Source organism: Solanum lycopersicum, chromosome 2 (assembly GCF_036512215.1).
Source record: "Solanum lycopersicum chromosome 2, SLM_r2.1".
Classification (NCBI taxonomy): Eukaryota; Viridiplantae; Streptophyta; class Magnoliopsida; order Solanales; family Solanaceae; genus Solanum; species Solanum lycopersicum.
This window is the reverse complement of record NC_090801.1, coordinates 57122068-57146645: the sequence shown is the minus strand read 5'-3', so window position 1 is coordinate 57146645 and position 24578 is coordinate 57122068. Positions and strand designations below refer to the sequence as shown.

General features: G+C 30.6%; 2 protein-coding genes across 5 annotated transcripts; one reads left to right on the top strand and one right to left on the bottom strand.

Moving 5' to 3' along the window:
* Window positions 1-9805: 9805 nt before the first annotated feature.
* Window positions 9806-19055, bottom strand: LOC101256253 (exonuclease 1). Of its 4 annotated transcripts, XM_069294471.1 has the most exons (17): window positions 18665-19055; window positions 17274-17393; window positions 16851-16914; window positions 15363-15486; window positions 15148-15285; window positions 14822-15031; window positions 14482-14656; window positions 14302-14375; window positions 13354-13477; window positions 12283-12443; window positions 12128-12182; window positions 11679-12047; window positions 11411-11601; window positions 11253-11301; window positions 10403-10625; window positions 10132-10324; window positions 9806-10044 (listed from the first exon to the last, which is right to left on the bottom strand). In XM_069294471.1, the coding sequence occupies exons 4-16, from the start codon at window positions 15432-15434 to the stop codon at window positions 10243-10245; spliced, it is 1923 nt and encodes a 640-aa protein (XP_069150572.1). In that variant the 5' UTR covers window positions 15435-15486; window positions 16851-16914; window positions 17274-17393; window positions 18665-19055; the 3' UTR covers window positions 9806-10044; window positions 10132-10242. The 4 variants fall into 4 exon arrangements, with proteins under 4 accessions (XP_069150572.1, XP_069150569.1, XP_069150570.1 ...); XM_069294468.1 differs by lacking the exon at window positions 16851-16914 and having other exon boundaries at window positions 18665-19050; XM_069294469.1 differs by lacking the exon at window positions 16851-16914 and having other exon boundaries at window positions 11411-11592; window positions 18665-19050.
* Window positions 19056-21093: 2038 nt separating this feature from the next.
* Window positions 21094-24425, top strand: LOC101263567 (bidirectional sugar transporter SWEET2a). The gene is made up of 6 exons (XM_004232963.5): window positions 21094-21478; window positions 22732-22768; window positions 22849-23065; window positions 23155-23313; window positions 23405-23524; window positions 24046-24425. Exons 1-6 carry the CDS (start codon window positions 21415-21417, stop codon window positions 24154-24156), a joined length of 708 nt encoding a protein of 235 aa, XP_004233011.1. The 5' UTR covers window positions 21094-21414; the 3' UTR covers window positions 24157-24425.
* Window positions 24426-24578: the final 153 nt, after the last annotated feature.

Genomic DNA, 24578 nt, shown 5'->3' with positions numbered 1-24578 from the left:
AAATAACTATATGTCGGTATTGTGACTTTGAAAAAAAAAGTGCTCTTAATATATAGTGCACTATCTTTAATGCAAACTTAGGACTAGTTAATAAAATTGAATTGTAATCCACAAATAATTAGACTAATAATATGTTTCTTGATTTCGCTATTCTAAATAATTTTAAAAATTAAGAAAAGAGTAACATTAAATGGATGAATTAAAAATGCTTAAACTATATTCAAATAAAAAAATTTAAGATCAGAAAAAACAAAACAAACATATAATTTAAATAAAAATAAGTTTGTGAAATAAAAAAGAAATTGATGAAAAAAAGAGCTATAGCAAACGGTTAAAAGATATCATAAGGGACTATCCACAAAAATAATAAAGGGAAAAAAATAAAATAAAGCCTTTATAGTCCCCATATAATTTGTTGAGCGTCGTGTTTTTTATCATATTAATATTTCTATATACAAGATTATCAATATGTATGCTAAATTTTAGTCAAGCTATTTTAAAATTCAATTTATAGGTAGATTTCTAATTTGAATATGTTAGTATCTATTCAAATCACCTTATTTGACACCTTTAAAGTAAATAAATTGAGCATAATTTTAATATTTTTAAATTTAATTCATGTCATACTGATTAATGTACTAATTAATATCTTAAAATTCAAGTCACATATTTGACACCTCAAGTATTATTTATTGAGTTGTAAAGAAAAAAAAATTAAAAATTAATTTGTCGAACTCTGATTTTAATTTATACAAAATTAATTTAAACTAAGTCGCGCTATTAAAAACTCATAACCCTCCAAATCCAAGTCACACCATCAACACTCCACCACCACTACCACCTCGATCCCGTCCAAATTCAAGTCACACTATTTAACACCCCAAATCTTGTTTGTTGTGTTAAGTGTGTATAAGTATGTTTTTTTTTTTCTTTGGTCATGAGTATAGTGTGTCGTAGAAGATATGTTTGTGAAAAATAATATTCATTGAATTTATAATATACAAAATTGATGACAAGATTTGTCATTTACTGCACGAAAATCAACCACAATATACAGTAGTGATGTGGCACTAAAGTACCTAGTAATAACTCAATAGATATTCTTTTTGGTTGTCTAATACATGCTCACACGTAAAGGACTTGTCATGCTTTAATCATTTGAACTATGTGAGATACAATTTAATCAATTAAATTTTAATCACCTATTAAATCACCATCAAAAACTAAAACTTAATAAAAATCCTAATTGATATCATATTTTACATAAACTATCTACTAAGTAAAATCAGTTATAGTGCATATATGTGTGTGTTTTTTGTAGTAAGATTATTAACAGATTTTCTAACTCATCTTCTTGTAACAATTAAGGTTATTAAAAAATAATAATTTCTTACAATAATTTTTTTTGTTGCTAAATAATCGTATAAGTAACAATGATATATGTGATTTTTTACAAATAAAATCTTGACAATAATTTTTTCTCTAGCATAAATGATTAGCTTTCGACGACAATATAGTTGTTATTGCATAACTTTATTTTACACAATATTTACGTCAACACTTGCTACGCCTTTTTTTCTTATTGCTAAGGCTACATTTGGCAACAACATTGAAATATTACAACAAAAAAATGTTACGTATATTTATCACTCATATTATATCTAAAAATAATATTCTCTATATTATATTATCATAATTATTATTATTATCACCATCATCATTATTATTATTCTATGTATTTTTGAAAATTTTAGTTTCACTTTTAATTCTGACAAAATTGCATATGCATTTGTCATCATGTATTTAACTAATTATTATATTTATTATTACAATTTTTTAGATCAATATCATCTTATATTATGGCGATATTAAGTGTTTTTATATTTAAATAATAACCCTAAATACAAGCTTCGATCACTTTTTTAAAAAATTGGTTAAATTATGTTAACTTTAGCAAAAATTTGCACCTAATTTTAAGGGAAACCTACGTAAATGGGACATAAAATTTAAATTAATTACAAGTGTATACCCAAACTCAAAGTAATTCATGGCACATACTTTTTGCTTAATTGATACTCTCTCTAGCCACTTTTATTTGTCATGTTTAGCTATTTAAAAGTTAATTTGACTAATTTTCAAAATTAAATTAGATTACATTAATTCGATATTAAGCAAAAAAATTTAGATATTCAAAAACTAGATGAAAAGTTCTATAAATTGCAATTTTTTGCATATCAATATGATGAAAAATACATCTTAAAATGTTAGTCAAAGTTCTTAAAGTTTGACTTTATATATAGAAACCATGACAAACAATACCGGATGGAGGAAGTACTAAATTAGTATCATATACCGTATTAGTAAGGCTGATAATTTTTGCTTAATTGATACTAAACCAATATCATATATTGTATTGGTATCATTAAGGCTGGTAATTTTGCTTAACTTGATATATATATATATATATATATATATATATATATATATATATATATATATATATATATATATATATGTATGTATGTATGTATGTATGTATGTATGTATGTATGTATGTACACAGACACATATAAGGGAAATTATCAGTGTTAATAATACCAATACAATATATGATACTGATTTAGTATCAGTTAAGCGAAATTAGTTGAGAATATATAATGTAATCAATTAGTGAGGGTATAAATATAAAGTGGTACAAGTTTGTAATATATTTACTTAGTTTCCCCTAATTTTAATCCTAAATTGGTCCAATTCACAACGCATAAAAAAAACCCGAAATACGGCCCATTTGATCCTCGTAAACTTCACCACTGATTCTATATAAACAGATGATCACTCTTCTTTACAAATTATTCTTAACCCTAATTCATTTTTACTTCCGCCGGCCGTTGCTCTAACTCTCCTTTTTCTTTTCCTTTCAGTCGATAAACCCTAACAAACCTCTTCAAGCAATGTCTATTCAACTATGAATTTATATATTCTTTCAGTTCTAAACCATTTTTTTCACTTTCTTATTCTCCTTTATCGATGAGCCGTGAAGTTCAGATATAAAAATACTTAAATCTGAGAAGGCTTCGTCAACCATAGATCCAAAAGAGGAAAGAAAATAAAGATATCGCGAAACATAAATGAAATTATTTAAATATTAGTTTAATGGGTAATACTATTTATATTTTCATTGAATATTGATTGATTTATTTTTGTTTGTATAATTTATTTTAATAATTTTTTTTTTGTTATTGAAAAGGAAAACGAGGAAGGAGATTACTGAGTGGAGAATTGAACTCTCACCAACAAGGTTTCAGGTAGTCAATCAACTTAGTTACTAAAATTTTCCTTAATATTGTATATCTTAGTCTCTTTGTCAATTTTTTAATTTATTTTTATCAGGCTTTGTGTTTTATCTCAATTCTGAACTTCTTAATTTAAAGTTCATACACATACAAAATCATAGATGCACAAAGTATCTAATATATATATTAAGTAGGGGTTTGGTCATGCGATATCATATCACGATATGAAATCGTGAGATAGAATCAACTTTGGACATGCGATTTCACGCTGATTCCATCTCATGATTTCATATCATGTTATAGAATATCCTATTCTTCAAAAATCATGATATGAGAATTTCATATTATGATTTAAAAAATTTTAATTACAAAGTTGGACCTACAATTTATATTTTGTTAAAAACAACCCCACATTATACCTACTAAACATTTATTTTATATGTAAATAAAATTAATTATTCATATCATTATTTTTTAAAATTTATTGCTCTCACCAATATAGAATTTTTTATTGCTTTCAATTTGATGAATATACATGATAAAGTATAAGAATTGATTTGGCGAATATAAATATAAATGGGGGGAGTAATACTTTTTTGATTTCATAGTAAAAGACCTTCTCTTCCGGCTACGTATGAAAATATTTAAAGCAATTTAATATGAAAAATTAAAGGACAAAACTAATGATGTATGTTTGATAATCACTACTTCTAATATGTTTGATTTTAGTATGAAAATGTTCTAAAAATGTGCAATTGCACATAAGTGAAACAACAAATGAACCATTTAATATAAACACACGAGTGAAAATTGTCTTAACTTGTACAGTGTTACATAACTATTTGTAAATACCAAAAGGGTGATAAAATATTTCTGGTCTATGAGCATGAAAATATAGTTGTGAATGATATTGACCAACAAATGACTCAAAGTAATAATGTCGGTTCATCTTCTCGGTCATACGATCAACAAATACAAGTTGAACGAGTAGAGAAGATGGTTTATACTATATGGGAGGATTATATTTAAGATTAGTACACTACAATTTATGTTTAATTTTTTTTTATTAAATTAAAGTTTGATGAAGTAATTTATTAAATGGAGAATAAATAGCTTTGTAATAATTTATTACGTGATTCTATAAATTTTTGTTTATTTGATAAGATTGAATAAATAATTTGGGTTATTTTAATAATTTTACAGCTTATAGGCTCTTATATTTATGAGAAAATATACAACACAAAAAATTTTATATTGCATGTCCAAATAAAATTACCACTTTATTTCATAATTCCATATTGCATAACCAAACAAGCGCTTAGTAAGTTGGAGAGACTATGGAGACCCACACTCGTGCTTTTAGCATGACATTCAACTAATCACAATGACTATATACACCCTTTTCTCATCTCAAGGTAGGAGAAGGGTATATATACGCATTGGGATTAGTTGAATGATCATGCTAAAAAGCATAAGTGTGGGTGGGTCCCAATATTCTCTCCAAAATTATTTCTCTCGCTAAGGATCGTTTGGTCATGCAATATGAAATTATGGTATGAAATTATGATATGATATCATATTATGAAATCATGAAATGAAGCTAAAGTTGTGTTTGAACATACAATATAAAAATTTTGTGCCGTATATTTTTTCATAAACATAAGAATCTATAAACTGTAAAAACTATAAATAGTTTCATTTCATCCTATCATATCATGATTTTATACTATGATTCCATATCGCATGACCAAACAAGTCCTTAGTGAGAGAAATATTTTTGGGAGAGAATATTGTGGGACCCACACTGGAGCTTTTTAGCATGCCTATATATATACCCTTCTCTTATTAAATTCTCACTTCAACTATTTTTGTTTCAAAAAAACATATCATTTTCTTCTCATATATACTTCATTTTTCATGGCTGAAGAATTTCAAGAAAGCGAAATTCTTTTTCCTCAAGAGCATGAAATGGAGCTTCAAAATTCTGCTGACGAGGAAGAAGCTGAATTTGGGTTTCAAGTTCGGCGTTATAACAACAACGTATCCATGATACGAAAAATAATTATGAAGCAAGATGTTGAGTCCACACCCATGAACAAAGCTTCATTCTTCATGGACAACTTTTTCGAAGATGAGTATGACGATGATGAAATGGTACCACCCGATGTGATAATTAAACGGAGAGTTATTAGAAGAATGATGGCATTTTCAATTTGCATCGGCTACGGAGGGACGCTCAAAAGAAGGAATTTGATTCAAGCAAGAGATTTAATTCTAAGGATGACTGGTTTTATTGAACCATGAATTTAGAGTTTAGTTTCTCGTTTTTTAAGAAATAGTATGAAAAAAAGTTAATAGAAAAGAGAAAAGATTTATTTACTTTTTTTTCTTAATTAGTAAATGTAACATTGATGGATTACCAATTCAATTTTTCCATTACTCATGTAATAGAAAGTTAGAAAATTTTGATGATGATTCTTGAAAAAATTATACATGTTTCCTTCAAGTTGTTAGAATGTTATTCCTTCTGTTTCTAATTATTTGTTATTTTTTCTTTTTTAGTTGTTTTTAATACTTTCTCATTCTGACAAATCACGAAAGAATACCTATTATATTCTCAATTAATTACTTCGTATAGAACTTCTTGAAAATATTAAGTTTTTAATTCATTCATTTCATGATTAATAAGGGTAAAATGACACTCACTATGTATATAAATGTGTTCTTAATTGATGTGTCAATTCAAAAGTGGACAGATAATTAAAGACGGAGCAAATATAATTTGACATTACCTATGCCAATGAGGTAATATATGTTACCTTTAATTTTTCTCACTTATGTTTGAACATCATATAAAACCCCGCACAAACAGTTCTTCATAAGTGGTGACAAAACTTTGGTCTCTTTCAGAAAGTCTAATCAATTATGAGCGGTGAGTTTCTTTTAATTCTTGGATTCATAATATTAAGATTTTAATTTGAAGCACCAATTGTAATATAAGAATCATTATAATTTTAATTTCTTCTTAAACAAGAATTCAAAAAAAAAAAGATTTATATGCTTAATTTGATTGTTTAAAATTAAGATGCTTAATTTCGTGAGTGTTTTGACATTAATAATTATAATTTAAGTGTATTAGGTGTGATCAATGTAAAATTTAGCACATAAATCATGTGAATATGATATGTTGTTGCATGCACTACTTTTTTGTTTGGATACTATTGACATTTCATTATATACTTCTAAAAGTAAAAAAGATTTCAGTTAAAGATTTGTTATTAAAATTTGTCCCAAATAAAATCTATAGGACGTATATTACACATTAGTGGTATAAATATCATCATGGTATAACAATTAATACTTAAGTGCGAGGTTCCTAGGTTAAAATTTATTTTCGTTTCCTATTAGTGCGCTATTAGTGCTCGATATATGTAGCTTCGATTAATAAAAATTTGTGTTGTGTATAATTTATTAAGAAAATAAATAATAATAATTTTTTATTTTTTGATATTCAAAATTTGAATTTAATTTTAATTAATGATGAAGATATTTTATTTGTTACATCAGAACTTTTTTGTTCTTTCTTATATGCGATGATCTAATAAAGTTTCTTCCACGAATATTGTCCAAACATATTTTATAATCAATACTTTTAAACTTCTCTGCAAAATGACATGTCAACAAACAATCTGAAATTTCCTTATTTTTACAACATATTAATTAAGAATGACAACCATATTATGACATATCAAGGACTATATAGGGAACAATTTGAAATTGAATTTTTTTTCTTAGTCGTTTTCATGTTTTTCTTTTCATGTGTAGTGCTTTATTATGAATCTACTTGAATAAATATATAGACCTACCAAATTAGAGTATTTAATATTAAGAGGTCCGTTTCTATTACCCCAAAAAAAAAGGATCATTGTCATTTTAATAAAATAAAGTATGATAAGTGTCCACATTTTCCTTTTAAAATAATATATACAGTGCAATACATTTTCATAGAATATTTTTTCTTAAAAGAATAAATATTCATCAGCAAGAAATTTAGACTTAACAAATATTGAGTGATCGTTATTTGTTAGAAAGCAAAATGCACATTGTGCTATGTACATGTTAACTTCTTGCATGTGGATACTTACCTAATGCTCTCAAAACTGAATCTATTAGCTCTTTGTTATTGGAAAGCGAAATATAATAGTCTTGAAATAATTATAAAATTTTATTGTGGAATTTGCTGATTTAATTTACAATATAGTGACGTGAAATAGTAATCGAAGGAAAGAAAATAGAGAATAGCGTATAGTTAAGGGCTAAATATATTTCATAGAATTGGGAGTTTATAAGAGGAAGTAATACGATTCACTTTAGGTTAGGAATATGAGAATGACTAACTGAAAATAACAGACATAGAGTGTGATTGGTACGGAGGAAAATGTTTTTCTGGAAAATAAGTAGATTTTGGACTTTTTTTTTCATGTTTGATTGGTAACTAGAAAATAATTTTTCGGAAATGATTTAATGTTTAATTTATGAATGAAAAATATTTTTGAGAGACATCTTTTATTTTTACTAGAGTAAAAAATAATTTATGAAATTGAAAATAAAATATTTTTTTTGGGTGGTGGGGGTGGGAGTGGGGTGGGGGTAGTAGATGGGGGCAGGGGGAGGGGATAGGAGTGAAAAAATAAATTTTTGAAGTTGATAGTATTTTTAAAAAATAAAATTAATTTTTAAGGGGGTTGGGGGTGGGTGGGGGGCTGGCCAGGGAAAGGGGGATAGGAGTTTAAAAATAAAAATTTGAAGTTGAAAATATTTTGAAAAACAAAATTAATTTTTTGGGGAGGGGGTGGAGTTGGGGGCTGGCCCGTGGTGGGTGGGTGGGTTAGGCGGTCAGGGATAGAATGAAACATAAAATTTTGAAATTGAAAATATTTTTTAAAAATTTAATGTTTTTTCAACAAAAAAAAATTAATTTAAAATTGGAGGAGAGTTTTTTGAAAACTGTTTTCCTTAATTTTTGAAGGGAAATCATTTTCCTTATTTTGAATACGAAACACACTCATAATCAAAGTCACGTCCATGAACTAAATTAAGAAATAATGGCAATCAATAGAATTTGTATTTTGACATTGTGTAAATTTAGCTTTTGAATTTCATTTTCAAAAGCACCAATCACAGGTGAAATGACACTAAAATAATAAAAGAGATATTTAATAGCAATAAATATTTCCGTTAGCATTTCTCATATTATATTATTGTCATTATATATAGGATAAAAATTATTTATATTATTATCGCTAAAGAATTATCCCATTATCTTGTTCTAGCATGGACCAAACAGTACCTGATAGATGATAGAAATTTTGGTGTTTATACTAAGAACTAGTTACGAAGATTGCGAGTTGTTGTGCACAGACTCAATATTTGTTCACAAATTTACTTTTTAGTGTTACTAATTAAAATATATTAAATCATCTTATTAAGTGTAAAACAAATATTTGATAAATAGAATTAATATTGATAAATTATAAATTGTACTAATTAAATGATTTTAAATTCACTCTAAAATAAATTAAACGTAATATATTTGTATAGTACTCTAGTAGATCATATTTTTGTTTACGTAAATTTTATGTGAATTATTAAGATGTCCATAATTAAAGATTTTTTAATCAAAGTAATTACAAAATATCAAACAAATATATTTGAAAACTTTTTTTCTAACTTACTTTTCACTTTTGAAATTATATTTGAATATATTAGTTTTTCCTTCTTAAATATTTTACTTTCTAAAATTAGTATATTTATACAAAATAGAGATAATACTCAATTACCCCTAGCCTATACCAAAAATCCCTGACTTATTTTTTATGAGGTCCTATTACTCCCTCTAATTTTTTTTTAAAAGTAATTAATTACCACTTTCGTACTTAGGGGTAAAACTTTAAATATAGATTAAGGGGACTGTGATATTTATGGAGCCATACAAAAGAAACTCTCCCTACTTGATTTTTTTTTTCTCTATAAATACATATGAACGGTTGGGGTAACTTCAGGATATTTATTTTTATTTTTGTAATTGTAATTTTAAGAAATATGTCAATTTGGTAGTAAGATATTTTTTTTTTAAAACACCGTGAATTACTCCAACAAAAATGGCAAAATTTGAAATCTTTTTGCCAGGATTTCTTACTTAGACAAATGTGTTCATAGAAATGCATAATAATTGTTTCCTACGTAATTAAGTCTTAATCAAATAGTTATATATTTTAGAAACCTCACAAAGTTATATATTCGTCCAGCTAACGATTTCTGAATGGTATTACCAGTTCCAGTGTTGTAAAAACTTAAACATGCAAAGTTAGTTTTTTAGTTTAAAAAGAAACTTCTTTTGTTGATTCTTGTGAAACATTTTCCAGAAAAGTTTTTTTCAGCTTTTGCTAAATAAGTTACTCTCCCCTGAACTTACACTTGATTTCTTCACCTCACTATCAGAAAAGTAGATATACACAATCATATCAGATAACAATTCCATTCACAATGTACATATAAAACTGCTTATTGATCTTTGAGAAACTTCAATATTCCGTAAACGCATCTCAAATATGGGAATTGAGAAGACTAAAAACATAAGGTGGAGAAGAATCATAAGAAATGAGTAATAAAAATAGAAAACCAAAGTGAAGTAAACCTTCAAATTTCAGGCTGCCGATGAAACGAAAAGATATCCCTATCAGAGCGGATCCTGCATCAGAGAATTGAAACAGTTTTAGTTACCTAGAGGAAAAGAAAAGGGAAACTGTGAATTTGGCCAAAAAAAATGGCTACTCACCTAACAAAATGGAAATTTAGCAGGAGCTGTTAGTTGATTCTAACTCATAGATATCAAGTTGACAATTGCCGAATCCAGTTTATACAAATGCAGGCAGTGTAGTTGCAAGGTTTAGACCTTATGACGTGCTGATAATTGCTTTTGCTTTGTTGGCTTGTACACAAACTTGCTTAGATCCATGTTACTAGCGGACCTTCAGTCAAAGGGTAAATTTAGAGGTGACAGTCAAAAACAGAACTAAACAAAAAGTAGATGTTCAAAATAGTATTACCTATTAGTGCTGGTATTCTTAATATCTTTTAGAGGGGCTCGGAGCCCACTGGCTCGAGAACCATTTGAGGTGTATCTAAATGAAGATATGACCGAAACAAAATTGTCCATTGATTTCTCTGATATTTGAGAATAATGTCCTAAATGAGAGATGTTGGAACCGAATTTCCTTTGTCCATCCTTTGTCTCCTTAGTTGAATCATCTAGGTTGGAGTTGAAGTCGCCTGAAATAGAAAGATGTTTTGATGTCTCTCCTGTAAAAGGATTCTATAAAAGATAACCAACAAAAGCTTAAGGATGAAGGAGATTCTCGATAATTGTATGACAGCCTTTTCTTTGTAAGAAATGGTACAGGAAAAAAAAAGTAAGAAACTATCAAGTGTTATATAATCGAAAGGAGCAGCACTACAGTCACTTGAGAAGCTAAGCTTGAAGAGTCGAGTCGTGGAAAAAGCAGCACTGTCTCAAGAATATCTCCAATCTAGCATATAACAATTATACTTGTCCTAGTTGCCACAATTGGATATAAAAGGGCAAAAACAACTTCATATATATATATATATATATATATATAAAAGAAGCTTTTTGCTTTAGGTTGCAGGTTTAAATTCCCAACTACGCCGTTGCCTCATTAATGTGCTCACTAACTTGTTGGCTGATCTTTTAGTTCTGGTTTTACATTAATATACTGGTAAGCATACCCAGAAACATTTGCTGCTGTGAAAAGAAAGTGCACAGTTCCAGAGATTTCAGCATAAATTAGGAGTGTCAAATGTGGATAGACAATGATGAGTAAAATAATTTTCATATCATTGATGAGTTCAAAATATTGGTTTTGGCCTTCTACATACCTTGACTGCCAGATGTGTCAGCCTCTAAACATTCATCACTTGCATTATCCTATACAAGAAGAGGAAATTAGATGCAACAAGCTGAAAATTTGACCAAATTTCTTATCAATTAGAAATGAAAGATGAAAAGAAAAACACATCGTGGAAAAACAACTTACAGTTTGAACAGTGTCAATGAAGGTAACCTTCCTTTTCTTTAATCTCCTTTCAGAGCAGTCATCTCCTGAAGCCATCTCAGCTGCAACATCCAAGTTGCCCTGAGAACTTTCATTTGCCAAGTTCTTCTGAAAATAAGAACTCCTAACTATTCCTCTTTTGTTCTCTTTCTGTTCAGCATCACCTGCAGGAACTAAAATGAGTTTATTGTCAGAGCCTCAGAGGAAACATCATCCTTGATAAAAAGCTTAGAAATACGTATGTACTGACCATTTTGGGCAGATGGATTGGACTGAAAAAATGAACTTTGTGGAATGGCAATTTTGACTGCTGCAACGACTGCTCCGTCCATTGCATCAGACATAGAATCATAATCATTCTCCCGAATGCTGCTATGAGATTTATCATTGGCAACCAGATTTATCTTACTCTTATCATCTTGAATATCTTCCTTCTTGTTATTCTTCAAAAAATAGCTGCTCCTCACTATCACTTTTTTTTTTGTTGCTCGTATCTTGTTCTCACTTAAATCCAGAGCATGCTCCTTGTGCAATGTGATGCAGGGTTTACATATTGAATGCTGTAGTGGAACAGATTGTCGTCCTAGGCCATTTTCAATTTCTTCCTCTAACAGAATTCCTGCTCAAAGAACACACGGAAAGGAAGTGTCTAAGTGCACTTATTGATCCTTCAATAAAATTTTGTATCTTAGTCTTTACCTTGACTTTTTGACTCCAAACACATGGAAGCTTTCAAGTGAATATCATCATCCACCTAAGGAGAAGAAACTACTATTCAGAAAGATGCTATCAGAATTCCAAAATGATACAACAATGTTATTCTCAGTGTTAACTGCAAAACCATCTTTGCTCACCAGAGGATTGGGGGAGGACATTGACAAGCTCCCGAATTTATACGAATCGGCTCCCTTTCTACTGTCTGCCCAAGCGCTTGAAACTCCAACCTCTGAATTCAGAAGGATAGGGCTAGTTCTTGGGGCCCTAAATTTCTGTTTTGCTTCAAGAGAAGCAGTGCCTATAGTAAACGTTAAGGAACACACAAACCTACCAAAAAGTATCAGAGAATACTATTGTGCCAGTACAAAAAAGTAATCCCAGACTAGTCTGACATTGGCTATATGAGTCCTACATCCGCTCCACTCTACTTGGCCTAACATCTAGCACTACATTCGAACATCAATTGGGTGGGATTAACATAACTCTCATCAGAAAATAAGATTTTACACAGTGTAAATTAACGTAACTCTCATCATAAAAAATGATTTTACACAACTCTCGAAATGTGTCAAAGTAAGTTCTCCACAATAGCTGGGAAACAATCAAACAACAACATACCTAGTGTTGTCCGAGAAGGGTGGAGTGTACGCAGACCATAACCCCTACCCCGTGAGAAAGAGAGGCTGTTCGCAATAGACCCTCAGCTCAATAAAAGCATTTAAAACAGGTTTGAGAAATGCAAAAGTGAAAGAAGCTCCAATGAAAATAAAAACTAATTGGAAATGACTATATGAACCCTCTATATTCATTCAGCCCTAATTAGGCCAATTCAATGCTATTATTGGTAAAAGATTGACCAAAATCAGAGGTCTTTTAAGACTCATACTTATCTTTACACTGATATACATCTTTAACCAGCCAAAAGACTAGTCAAACGTCAAACCTAATATAATGTCCATAACTCTATTCAGAGAAAAGAAAAAAGAGAGATAATTGCAAAATATAGATTTATGCAATAAACAGGAAGAAGAGAAATGATCTATGTTCAGATACATTTAGGCCTTCCCTCCTAAATATGCAAGGTACATAACTAAAGAGTTGTTTGTCGTAAACATGTCAAAAAATGAAGAGAGAATCATTGTTAATGATGCCTTGAGCTCCAAATGACAGTAAGAAGTGTAAAGCTAAGTACTTGTACAATAGGATACAGAAGTAGTTGGTTAGGAGATTTTTCTGTGCAGGCAAATCAAGCTTCCTCCTTTCACCTTCCACTTTGAAGTCATTCAGTTCATAAGTTCTGCTATCCACCAGTTCAGCAGCGTTGCATTCTTTCTGGTGAATTGTAATTCTATAACTTAGAGAAATATAGACTTGATATGAAGTATATCTAAGGTTAATAAAAGGAAAGAAACATTTGTCAGAGGTTACAGATCGGCACACTATCTTCATCAAATTTTGCATAAAGTTGCAAAGAATATTTTCATTTGCATTGAAATGGATGAAGAACTGATAATGCTAAAAGAGGAAGACACAACAAGAAGCACGACATATGTAGGTGTTGTGCATGAAAAAAACCACTAAGTTTTAAAGCCGGCATGCATATCTTCACTAGAACAAGAGATAAAGTCCATATATCCCTCAGAATGTGGCCCTATATTCAAGTACTCTCCCTCTGTGCCATTTTGATTGACCTGCATCGACTTTAGAAGATTTCAAGAGTATTTTTTGATGGATTCGGGGATCTTATATTGAGTTTGGTAGAGAAGGGTATGAAAGTAAAAATGTGAGTTCGAAAGTTGTCGCATCAACTTTAAATTAATACATAGTATGCATGTATTAATTAAGATTAATGGGAGAAGAATTGTCGTTTTAGGAAGAAGACAGCTTTTTGAGAGGGGCAAAAAAATGCAATAGGTCAATGGAGGCGGATAGAAGGAGTGTTTTACCAAGATGGTTAACCATAGGCTGCCTCGAGTTTCCTTCAAACCTCAGTTTATTGGGAACATAATACTGCTGAAGCTAGAGCATAAATGCAAATAATGACGTAGATTTGAAGGGAATGTAGGGAATATCACTCAAAAAGTGATTGGTCTTCTAACTCAAGAGAACTGAAATCAAGAAACTTCATAAACGAAAAGAGGACTAAAATTAAATACCTGAAATGGCATCATAGTGAAAGGATCAATGTCACCTTTTGCTATTCCTTGAGCTACTTCTGTAGGTATCAGCGTTCTCCTGGTTAAGGAATGGATCGTAGAAAAACCTCTGACCATAATAAAGGAGATTGATCGTAACAAGCATCAAAGTTGCATCATAAATAAATATGTAAGGATATGGGCCTAGGAAATCTAGATCTTGACTACCAAGATCAGAGAGCTCGGACAAATGAACTAGATCTTCAGTCATGAGATCATAAACTCGTTGATGCTGGAAGGTCATAATTGCTTTTCTGAAAGATTCTTCATACATAGGAGAAACTGCAGCAGTATTGTACCTCAAGTGCTTAATGACCTGTAAGCAAACAAATTAGTTTCCATTATCATTCTCATGTAAATGTCCAGTACCAAATGCGGGTCAATAGATAAGAGAAGCATATTGAGGAAGAAAACTTTGGCAAAATACATACAAATTTTTCTAAAAAATTCACTTTTCTAATGTTCTAATGATAATACTCACTTTGTCATAACTCTTGAACTTTTTTATAAGTGCATGAGCTTTTTTGAGCCCCATTCCAGGCAAGGACTGCAAATAGTCACAACCACTCAAGATGCACATCTCAAGAAGCATCTGCTTTGTGAAACCTGTTAAACTCAGTTCCTTATTTTGTTCCAGCTTGGAGTACCGAAACTCAAGACCTTGCCCAAACTTATCCATTTTGTAAATGATCTGGATTCAACAAACAATTACCAGGACTTTTATAACAAAGTACAAAAACAATATAACGGCATAAAAGGAAAACCTTTTTTTAACAAAACTTGCCAAAAAAACAGACAAAAGCTTACCCTAGGACAACCAAATGCTATTAAATCTGAGTCCTCGGTTATAACAGCATCAACCTGTTTGCTGATGGCCAAAAAGGTCATTTGGGCATCTGCTTCATAAGGAGCCACTACATAACATACATTTTCCCGCTTTAGGACCTTCAAATGCAAATATAAATTATGAGAAACAAAAGGCTGACTTGATGGCAAAAGTGAAATCATGATGAATTCGGTACCTGTATTAGATCGTGAGCCACTGAAGGTGATATATCAACAGCCTTCTGATAGCACTCATAAGCAGCAGTCATGTTTCCATTATTTTCATGCTCTATTGCACGAGAAAGGTTTTCCTTTCTAGACCTGAAGGAAAATTTGTGAATTGCTTCATCTATCATATCTTGAGTAACATGCTTGCAAAAACATCTTCCTCCTTTTTACTAAAAATTAAGTAAAATATGTATTAATTTGAGACGACATAACAACCATAGATCAATTTCTAGACTACATAACAATCATAGATCAAATTCTCAAATACTTTTTTTCCACAGAGGAAGTATCAAGCACTATGACTTCTAAAATTGCATTAAACAAACTCAGAACTCCGGCAATCAGCTTTCCCCTTAGACAACATCACTATCTCTTGAAGATTAATCCATTTGACAGAGTAACTTAAGCAAAAAAATACAGCAATCAGAAATATTAATCAATTCCACTTGCAGATAAGACCTAAGAGATGTGGAGAGATAAAATATATATTTCCTCGCTAGAAGGAAACCTTTCAACCTAGTCGACATCAGTGATAGTCTGAGCTGTTTAACATGGAAAGAAGAAAGAACTTCATTGGCGGGACGATGGTAGATGGATGTGATTCTGGGGTTGATCACATCTACAGACAAACTGTGTCTCTTTTATTGGAAAAGCATGAGGGAAAAGGTGGTAATTTATTTTAAGAAATGTGATGTGTGTCAAAAGAATAAACATGATTCAGCTTCCTATCCTAGATTACTTCAACCTCTTCCGAGCCCTTCAGCTACCTGGATTAGTATCAGTATGGACTCCGTAAGTGTTGCCAACGTCTCGGGGAAAAACTCACTTGGGTGGGTGGACAAATTGACTAATATGCCCATTTTATAGCCATTTCACATCATTATCATGTAGTCTATGTTTTCAAGCTATTCATGGAACACATATTTAAACTCCAAGGTATGCCAGAGGATATTGTAAAGTGACAGGGATCCAGTATTCACAAGTAAGTTGTGGCAGGTATTGTTTGCTATACAAGGAATGATTCGGTATACCCCTACTGCTAACCATCCTCAGCCTGATAGTCAAAACTAAGGTTATTAATAAGTGTTCAACAACTTATTTGAGGTTTATTGCTGCGACTCTCTTCCAGAGTGGCACACTAGTTCTTTGCAAAATGGTGGTATAATACCAGTTTCCATACTTCAACTCAGACCACTCATTATGAAGCTTTATATGGGCAACCACCACCATTAGGCTTGCCATGTGTTGCAGGTGATTCTGAAGTAGTTTAGACAGACAGGATATTAATAACTGAAGAAGACAAGCTACAGCTATTGAAATTCCATTTAGCCAGATCACAATAAAGGATGGTGGAAGGCTAATAAAAAGAGATCGGATAGGAAGTTCGAGTTGGAAGGTTAGATGTATCTCAAAATTCAACCATACAGGCAAATGACTATATCCAGAAAGCACTTCACCTTCCAAGTGTTATGGACCTTATCAAGTTGCCAGAAGGTAAGATATGTAGATATGATTGTATACCTGCATATGGAAATCTATCACAAGCTGCATTTAGGGACCACATGGAGAAGAGAAACATAAGATGTAAAGTAGGTTTCATCACTTGCCTCGACCATAATTGCCAACTCTGTAAACCTGTTTTATCAGGAAATCTCTGTGATATAAATCAGTTTTTAGACTATGTTGGTTAATTGTGTTTTATAAAAGAGGCAATGATATCTCTCTCTTTTTTTTTTTGTAATTTTCATGCATCCTCTAGATGCAATATGTCAATAGAACTCCTATTACTTAATCAAAGAAATTAAGAACTCATAAATAAGACCAATCAAAAACAAAAGGAACTCACAACTAAGAAGTTAAAGTTAGGAGTTTATATGTACCTTCCCCGCTTGTTCTCCTGTTCAATCTTCATTGGTAAGGGACCTCCATCAAACACAAGAATAGGTTTGACACCATGATGGCGCAATAAATTCACTCTGTGCATGCAATAATCGATATGCCTAAAAGAACATACAATGAAATAGATTGTCACGGTTTGTATTAAGCTAACATAAAACATTATATTTATGTTTTTTATCTTTTCAGCCATCAATGAGACTTCCATTTTCAAAGAAGGAAATTTCAAAGACATTCAATATAGTGAAACTTGAAATTTTTGTGCACTTCTCTAAAGGTAGTTTTTTTTACAAGATAATAGATTTCATAGCAGGCATCAAGAAGATGCATAAATTACAGATCATAAAAAAGTTAAATACATTGTTAGCTCTATAACTAAAGGCTAATCTAAATTTAAGGAGCAAACAAAGTCCATGAAAGTTTCGGGGGAATTGACTGGGGGCAAATGCTCGAGCTACAAAGAGTTGTTAAAAATCTAGACTTAAAGACTTTAGCTTGGGGAAGAGGTGCTTTGAAAGCATCTATTGTTTCTTTTTGTCCAGACACACCAAAATATGCAAGCAGGGATCATCTTCCATACTATCCGATTGGTTTTCTGTCCTTCCATGAGCTCCAACGAACCAGGGCATTACTTCTCTAAAGGCAGTTCACACTTCCTGATCTCATCTAAATTCAATCTTAATGTGAAATCTACAATATTTTGGGAGTAGAATATTTTACTAAGGTGATCTTAACTTACAATTAATATTCTCTAAACAAAAGTAGACAACCCAATGTATTTTCCTTGTAACAGTATGTAAAACTTGTTCGATCTTTGTTCCATATGAACGCCACTTAGCATAATCAAACCCCAATGCAATGATAAATACAGAAAGCAACATTCTTTGCAAAAATATCTTGTTCAATAAATTGGTATAAACAAATGGACTCAGATTTATAGTCCCTTTGCATTAATCATTAGCTGAATCAAAATTTTATTATCCAAATAATCAATTACATATCCACATTCACGTACTGGAGCATCACTTTGGAATAACAAAGACATTTTAAGGACACCATCATGAACATCAAGTCATAAAACAGTAGAAAAATTCTAATCATGTACCAGAAAAGGAAATCGAAAGAAAGCAACAACCCCATTATCCCCCCACCCCCAATTAAATATTCAATACTAACATTTAAAAAAGAATCTTTGAACCATCAAATGATGAAATCATATAAGATGAAAACAATATTGTTTTACACAACAAGAAATAGTTATTCAGATTTTCTTTACCCCAATTAAATATCTTGCGCTAATAACACACAAGAAAGTAAAAAAAAAAAAAAGAACTTGCAGAAATCAGTGAAAAACGTGAGAAAGAAAGATGAATACTTAGTAGTAGGAATGCCTTTACAGAGCTCTTTGCTGCAAGAAAGGGCACCTTTATGCAGCCATGAATATGTATCAACAGCAACACTGCAGCCATTCAAGTCTTTGATGTTTATTGGTAACATTATCGATTTCAAAAGGGGCAAAAGGCCTTGTATACCCATATTCTCTAGTGAATTCAATTGGGTTTTCGAGAATTTCAGTAATTTTGAGAAATGGGTTTCAGCTAAGATTGCTGTTTAGCCCTAATTTCTCAGTTTTGTTTACCCCATTTCGGAGGAGCTAAGAGAAATGGCGGGAAGTGCTTTTTGAGAGGTGAAATTTGTGCTCTTTTTCTTTTCTTCTCTTTTTTTTTTTTTGGAAAAAAATAACTTTCTACAAGAAGTGCTGAACCAAAAAATAATGTGTTTAAATACACTTTAATAAAGGTTGGGATGTGAAAAATTAAAAAAATATGATATTTTTTTATTATAAATAAATGATCTTTTTTCATTTTTTAATTAAAAGAATAAAAATATTTAAAAAGGTAAAATAACATAAAAAAATCTCATTTTGTCCAAATTTCTAACTACAATTTTTTTTCCATAAAAGGGTAAATTACTCGTGTTTGAAATATGTATCACAAAATTAGCTTAAGAATCAGTGGTAAATTATGTAATTTGTCACTACATAATTTATTTCAGATTTTTAATACGACTTTTATTCTTTTTACGGGATCTATCTAGATAGGTAGACCAAGTATCTGATTTCCCTCCTCCTCCCTTCACCTATTTTTATTTTTTTTTATTTCAGAATTTTGAAGAAAAAAAATTATTATTTGCTTTGATCTTTGATGAAATCATGTTTATTTGAATGAATTGATCATCCTAGCAAAAGAATGAAAAAAGTAGCATGTCAAATAATTTAATGCAAGCAAAAATTCATTTTGTCTCAATTTTTCCTATTTCATAAAATTCCAAATATCATAAGATTTTGAAAAATAAAAAAGATATTGAATGGGCAATTCTATCGAATCAAGAATTAACAAAGGAACAATCAGAAAGAATGATCTTGGCTCCTACATTTTGTCTCCAAGCATTCATGGTGGTGCTATCATTTTCAATTCGTAATCTTGTTACACTAGTTAAGATGTACAGTAATCATTTAAATTATTTAGACTTTTTAAAAATATTAATAAATACGTATAAAATCCTTTTAAATAGAACTCTACATTATTTAAAAACTCAATAGACAATATCATTTATTGAAGAGCCTGTAACCACAAATAAGATTTGTAGTAGTTGGAATGTTAATAAAGCACATATTTCATATTATTAATATTATTTAGAAAAAGTGATAGAGATTAGTGATGTCTGAATATTTGTAGTGTAGTAAAACAGGACCCATCCATGTCCTTTTTTCTTTTTTCAGGCTTCATGATTCATGTGGCAAATTTGAAGTGGTAGACAGAGACAGGCCCACCTAATTACTATTTAATTAATATAATATTCACTAAATATTATCAGTATTAGTGAATTGCTATAATAGGTGCATACCCACAGATTTAATATTAATTTGATTTAACACCTCTAAATTTATTATAAAGAATAAGACTTATCAAGATCTGTTCCATTATCATATTTCCTAATAACGTGAATAAAAAAATCATATGCACTCCTCCATTTCAATTTATATTCTTTTTAGTCCATTTTAATATAAAATATTTTTTAATTTTATTTTTTGTGTGGTCATTTAAAATCACAAAATTATATAATATTTGATTCGTTCTATGTATCTTTAGTCTAGATCAAAAGATTCAAAATTTTTATTAAAAAATCAAAACAAAAAATAATCAATTAAAACGAAATGAGTAATTAATATGCCAAAAGTTGAATTGTTATTTAAAAATGGAACTTGTGAAACAATTTATTTATTTTATTGTTTCTTAATTAATGATCAATATGTTTAGCCTCAACGAGCCGGAGAAGCCAAGTTAAATTAGGGCTATTCACAATTAAATCAAAATCAATAATTTAAATTGAAACAAAATATATTAATTTAACGTGAAATTTTAGTAGTTTAATTAGTTGACTTTTTAAATTTTCATCTTATTGATGAGAGTTCAATTTTTCATATTGTAAATTTTTTTTAGTTCTTCTATAAAATAAAATAAAAAATTTAATTGATTTAGCTTTTTGGATAATAATTAACTTTTTTATTAAATTATACAGAAAGCTTAAATATAATAAAATCTACTATTATTTATTAAAATTATTTTTTAGGTAGAATATATATCTATATATTATTTATACATATTTCAAAGATTAACTTTTTTAACTTCAAACCTGGACTGGTCAATTCTAAATTATCGCCGTCTTTGATTAGTTAAAAGTAGTTTTTTTTTTAAGAGGAAAAAATTTGTTATTGTTTCGATTTGTTTATCTGATTTATTTAGATAAGATGCAGCAGAATATGATTGACCGGTAATCAATTTAGGCATATGCTTATTACAAATTAATCAATTTATAAGCGCTGTCACAGATTGGAAAAGGTTTCTCCAGCTGGCCCTATCAATAGGAAAGAAATAATTGTTGATGTAATTATAATTTTATACTATGAATTTGTCTTTGCATCCATTAAATTTTCCACCTCAATAATTATGTTTTCTGCAACCACTAGCACACAACCTCTTTCCTCTCAGCTTCAATAAGAACTGAGATTTTCTTCTGTTATATGTTTTAAAAAATTTTGAGGTTTATTTGAACAAAGAAAGAATGTCAGTTGTAGGTGGACTATACTCAATTTACTCAATTTGCAGTTTTGCAGCTGGGATTGCAGGTACTACTTCTTATCCACACCCCCAATTCAATGATTTTCTTGTTTTTGTTTTTGTTTTTGTTTGTAATTTGATGCTATGGTGTTCTACTCAATTTTTTATTGTTAATTTTTTGAAAGAGAAGAAAGTTTTGTGGTTGATATGTAAAGTAACTATTGGATCTCATTAGAATAAGTTCTGCAGAATCTTGAACTTTCTTCTTCTTCTTTTTCATTTTTTTTTAGTTGATAATTGTCTGCTTTGCATTATTTATTTGTAAAGGTTCCATCTTTTTGGTCTATGTTAAAACCCCATTTGTCTGTTGTGCTTAATGGGGATTGTTTGTTTAGAAAGTTGGTTACTTTTCATTTTTTACTTCTATTTTGGTTGTATAAAGTTGCATTGAAAGCTTTGCTGTGATGTTCCTTTCTTTATTTTTTGGGTAAAATTTGCCATCAATTTTTCTGGATACTGAAGTAGCTTCTTTCTTTCTTTTTTGGTAAAATTTGCCATCAATTTTTCTAGATACTGTAGTAGCTCTTGACCCCTTGATATGTACTCTAAAGATGGAGAAATGCTAGGAAAAATCTTAATTGTTGTTTGACCTTGATAGACATGTTCAGTGTTGGCTAATGCTTGTCAATTTGATGAGCTAGGATTGGGGGGTTTCCACTTCAATCATTAGATTCAAAGATATCATTAAGTCCATTTTTGTTATGTTAGTGAAGGATAGTATTTAGGGCAAATAGTTAAATTGGACTAGCATCATATTAATGAGGATCCAATTAGTTTGTAATACTAGTCAGACTCATTATCCTTAACTAAGGCTTTAGTTTTATAGTGTTTGACTTCAAAAGTTCCCAAATATTGGCATAACGAAGCTACCAAAATGTTTATCTTCTAATTTTTACCTTTTGAAGTCATCCTCATGGTTTGATCGGTTAGAAGAAATTTGGTATTTAAGGTAAGGAAGAAGATAATTAGTGATCTTGTAACGGAACAGAAAGAAAGGAGAAAATATACACATCTATTTTTTATTACTGTCTAAGCAGGGTGGTGTGTGTAGTATTATACTTCTCCTTTTATGTTCGTACTAATCATTTCCTCTCTTGTCCTTCTCGTCCCTTTCCTTTTATCCAACAGACTAAATCCATCCATGAATGAAGGTTTTTATCCAATCTAACAAGCAATAACACTATAATATTCCTAAAGAATCAGCCAACTTGGGAAGTTTCTTACACTTGCTAACCAAATATTTGGTTTATGTGTAATGCAGGGAATCTCTTTGCATTCGTCTTATTTGTGTCACCAATGTAAGTATCTGAAATCTCTGAACAGTGACAATGAATAGTAAGCGATTCATATAAGTTGATTGTATCCCCTCCTTTTTCAGACCAACATTTAGAAGAATCATTAGAAGCAAGTCTACAGAACAGTTTTCTGGATTACCTTATATATATACGCTCTTGAATTGCTTAATATGCCTCTGGTATGGGACACCAATTGTGTCTCCTGGTATTATATTGGTTTTCACTGTCAATTCAATTGGAGCAGTGTTCCAGCTAGTATATATTACCATCTTCATTATTCATGCAGAGGGGTCCAAGAAGGTAATTGTTGGTTCTTACAAACAAAATATTGCTAAAGTTTCTGCTGTAAACTGATCTTGTTCTTATACCGTTATACACGTTCAATGCAGTTGAAAATGTTGGGGTTGGTGCTTGGCGTTTTTGCGGTATTTGCTGCTGTAGTTGCCATCAGCCTTACTCTATTTGAGCCTTCTAGTCGGCAAACTTTCGTTGGATATTTATCCGTCTTTTCACTCATTTGCATGTTTGCTTCTCCACTATTCATCATTGTAAGTTTTCACAAACAAAGTACTATCACCTAAGTTGATAAACACTCCATTTCTCAGACTAATTGGTTTAAGAAACAATTTTTTGGGGCAGAATTTGGTGATCAAAACAAAGAGCGTGGAGTACATGCCATTTTATCTATCCCTTGCGACTTTTCTCATGAGCCTTTCTTTCTTTGCCTACGGAATGTGCAAGAATGATCCATTCATCTCTGTAAGTAAATTTTCCATTCTTCAGGCTGATTACTTCCTTTTCCGTCCTACTTAAGTCGACTAATGTGTTGTTAAAATTTTGTTGTATGTTCAAAGTTATTCTCATTGTTTCTGGAGATAAGTTGGAGAAAGTCTGAACTTCAAAGTTTCTCCTGCACCACCTATTTATGAAAGATGAAAATTTATTCTAGTGACTAATTTTAACACGCGAGCTGAAAATTGGTGAAAATTAATGTTCTATACCATCTGTAAAATGCCCAGTGTTCTGTTGGCAGCTTTCTGATTTAACTGCTTTTACCTCCTATTGCATTGGCCGATGTGCTAGTGCATAGATAGTTGCTTCCCTTGCTATTTATATTTTACCTTTTCACCCACCCTCCAGAAAACAATGAACACCAGAAAGCAAGAAATGTCCCTTGAATGATTGCACCAACCCGACCTTGAAAGCGTGCTAAGGCTTTTATCATTGCATCATTGTTATGTTTTGTTTTCTAATGAACATGTTCTACGGAATGTAATCAGGTACCAAATGGGATCGGAGGAGTTCTTGGTGTCACACAACTGGTACTCTACTTTAGATATAGCAATTCAGAAGAGGAGCCAAGAGCACCTCTCTTGGACTCTTATGCATGAAACACAAAACTCTCTCAATTCTTCTTTTCACTGATTCTTTTTTCTTGTGTGAGAATTTGGGATGGTTAGAATTTTCTTTCGCTCTTTCTGTTTTCCAGGGAAGAATTTAGTGTATGTATTAAAAAGTGGTGAAGGGTAGTAGAGAGTGTCACATTTATGAGAAATAAAGTTATTTATCATTTGTTGTGTGCTCAAATTAACATTGAGCATCTATTGTTTAATGAAAGGTTCAGTTGCTGAGATGATAACTCTCAGCAAGTTTGGATTGATGTGTACAGATTTTCCCCAAAATTATAAGTACAACAGCCCATAATCATGAGCTAACACTCTTGTTTGGATATTTGTTATATATCTATAGTGTTTTGTTGATATTTTAAATATAATTTTATTATATTGTATCGTTAAATTTATTATTATATAAC

What these genes read in the sequence shown, in the direction of transcription:
- LOC101256253 (XM_069294468.1), bottom strand. Translation starts at nt 18,825, where the DNA reads ATGGGTATACAAGGCCTTTTGCCCCTTTTGAAATCGATAATGTTACCA. An exon ending in TCTCCTAACCAACTACTTCT is followed by an intron (nt 12,444 to 13,353) that starts GTATCCTATTGT and finishes CGTTTACTATAG; the next exon opens with GCACTGCTTCTCTTGAAGCA. An exon ending in TCATTGACACTGTTCAAACT is followed by an intron (nt 11,302 to 11,410) that starts GTAAGTTGTTTT and finishes CTTCTTGTATAG; the next exon opens with GATAATGCAAGTGATGAATG.
- LOC101263567 (XM_004232963.5), top strand. Translation starts at nt 21,415, where the DNA reads ATGTCAGTTGTAGGTGGACTATACTCAATTTACTCAATTTGCAGTTTT. An exon ending in GTCTTATTTGTGTCACCAAT is followed by an intron (nt 22,769 to 22,848) that starts GTAAGTATCTGA and finishes CTCCTTTTTCAG; the next exon opens with ACCAACATTTAGAAGAATCA. An exon ending in CTTCTCCACTATTCATCATT is followed by an intron (nt 23,314 to 23,404) that starts GTAAGTTTTCAC and finishes TTTTTGGGGCAG; the next exon opens with AATTTGGTGATCAAAACAAA.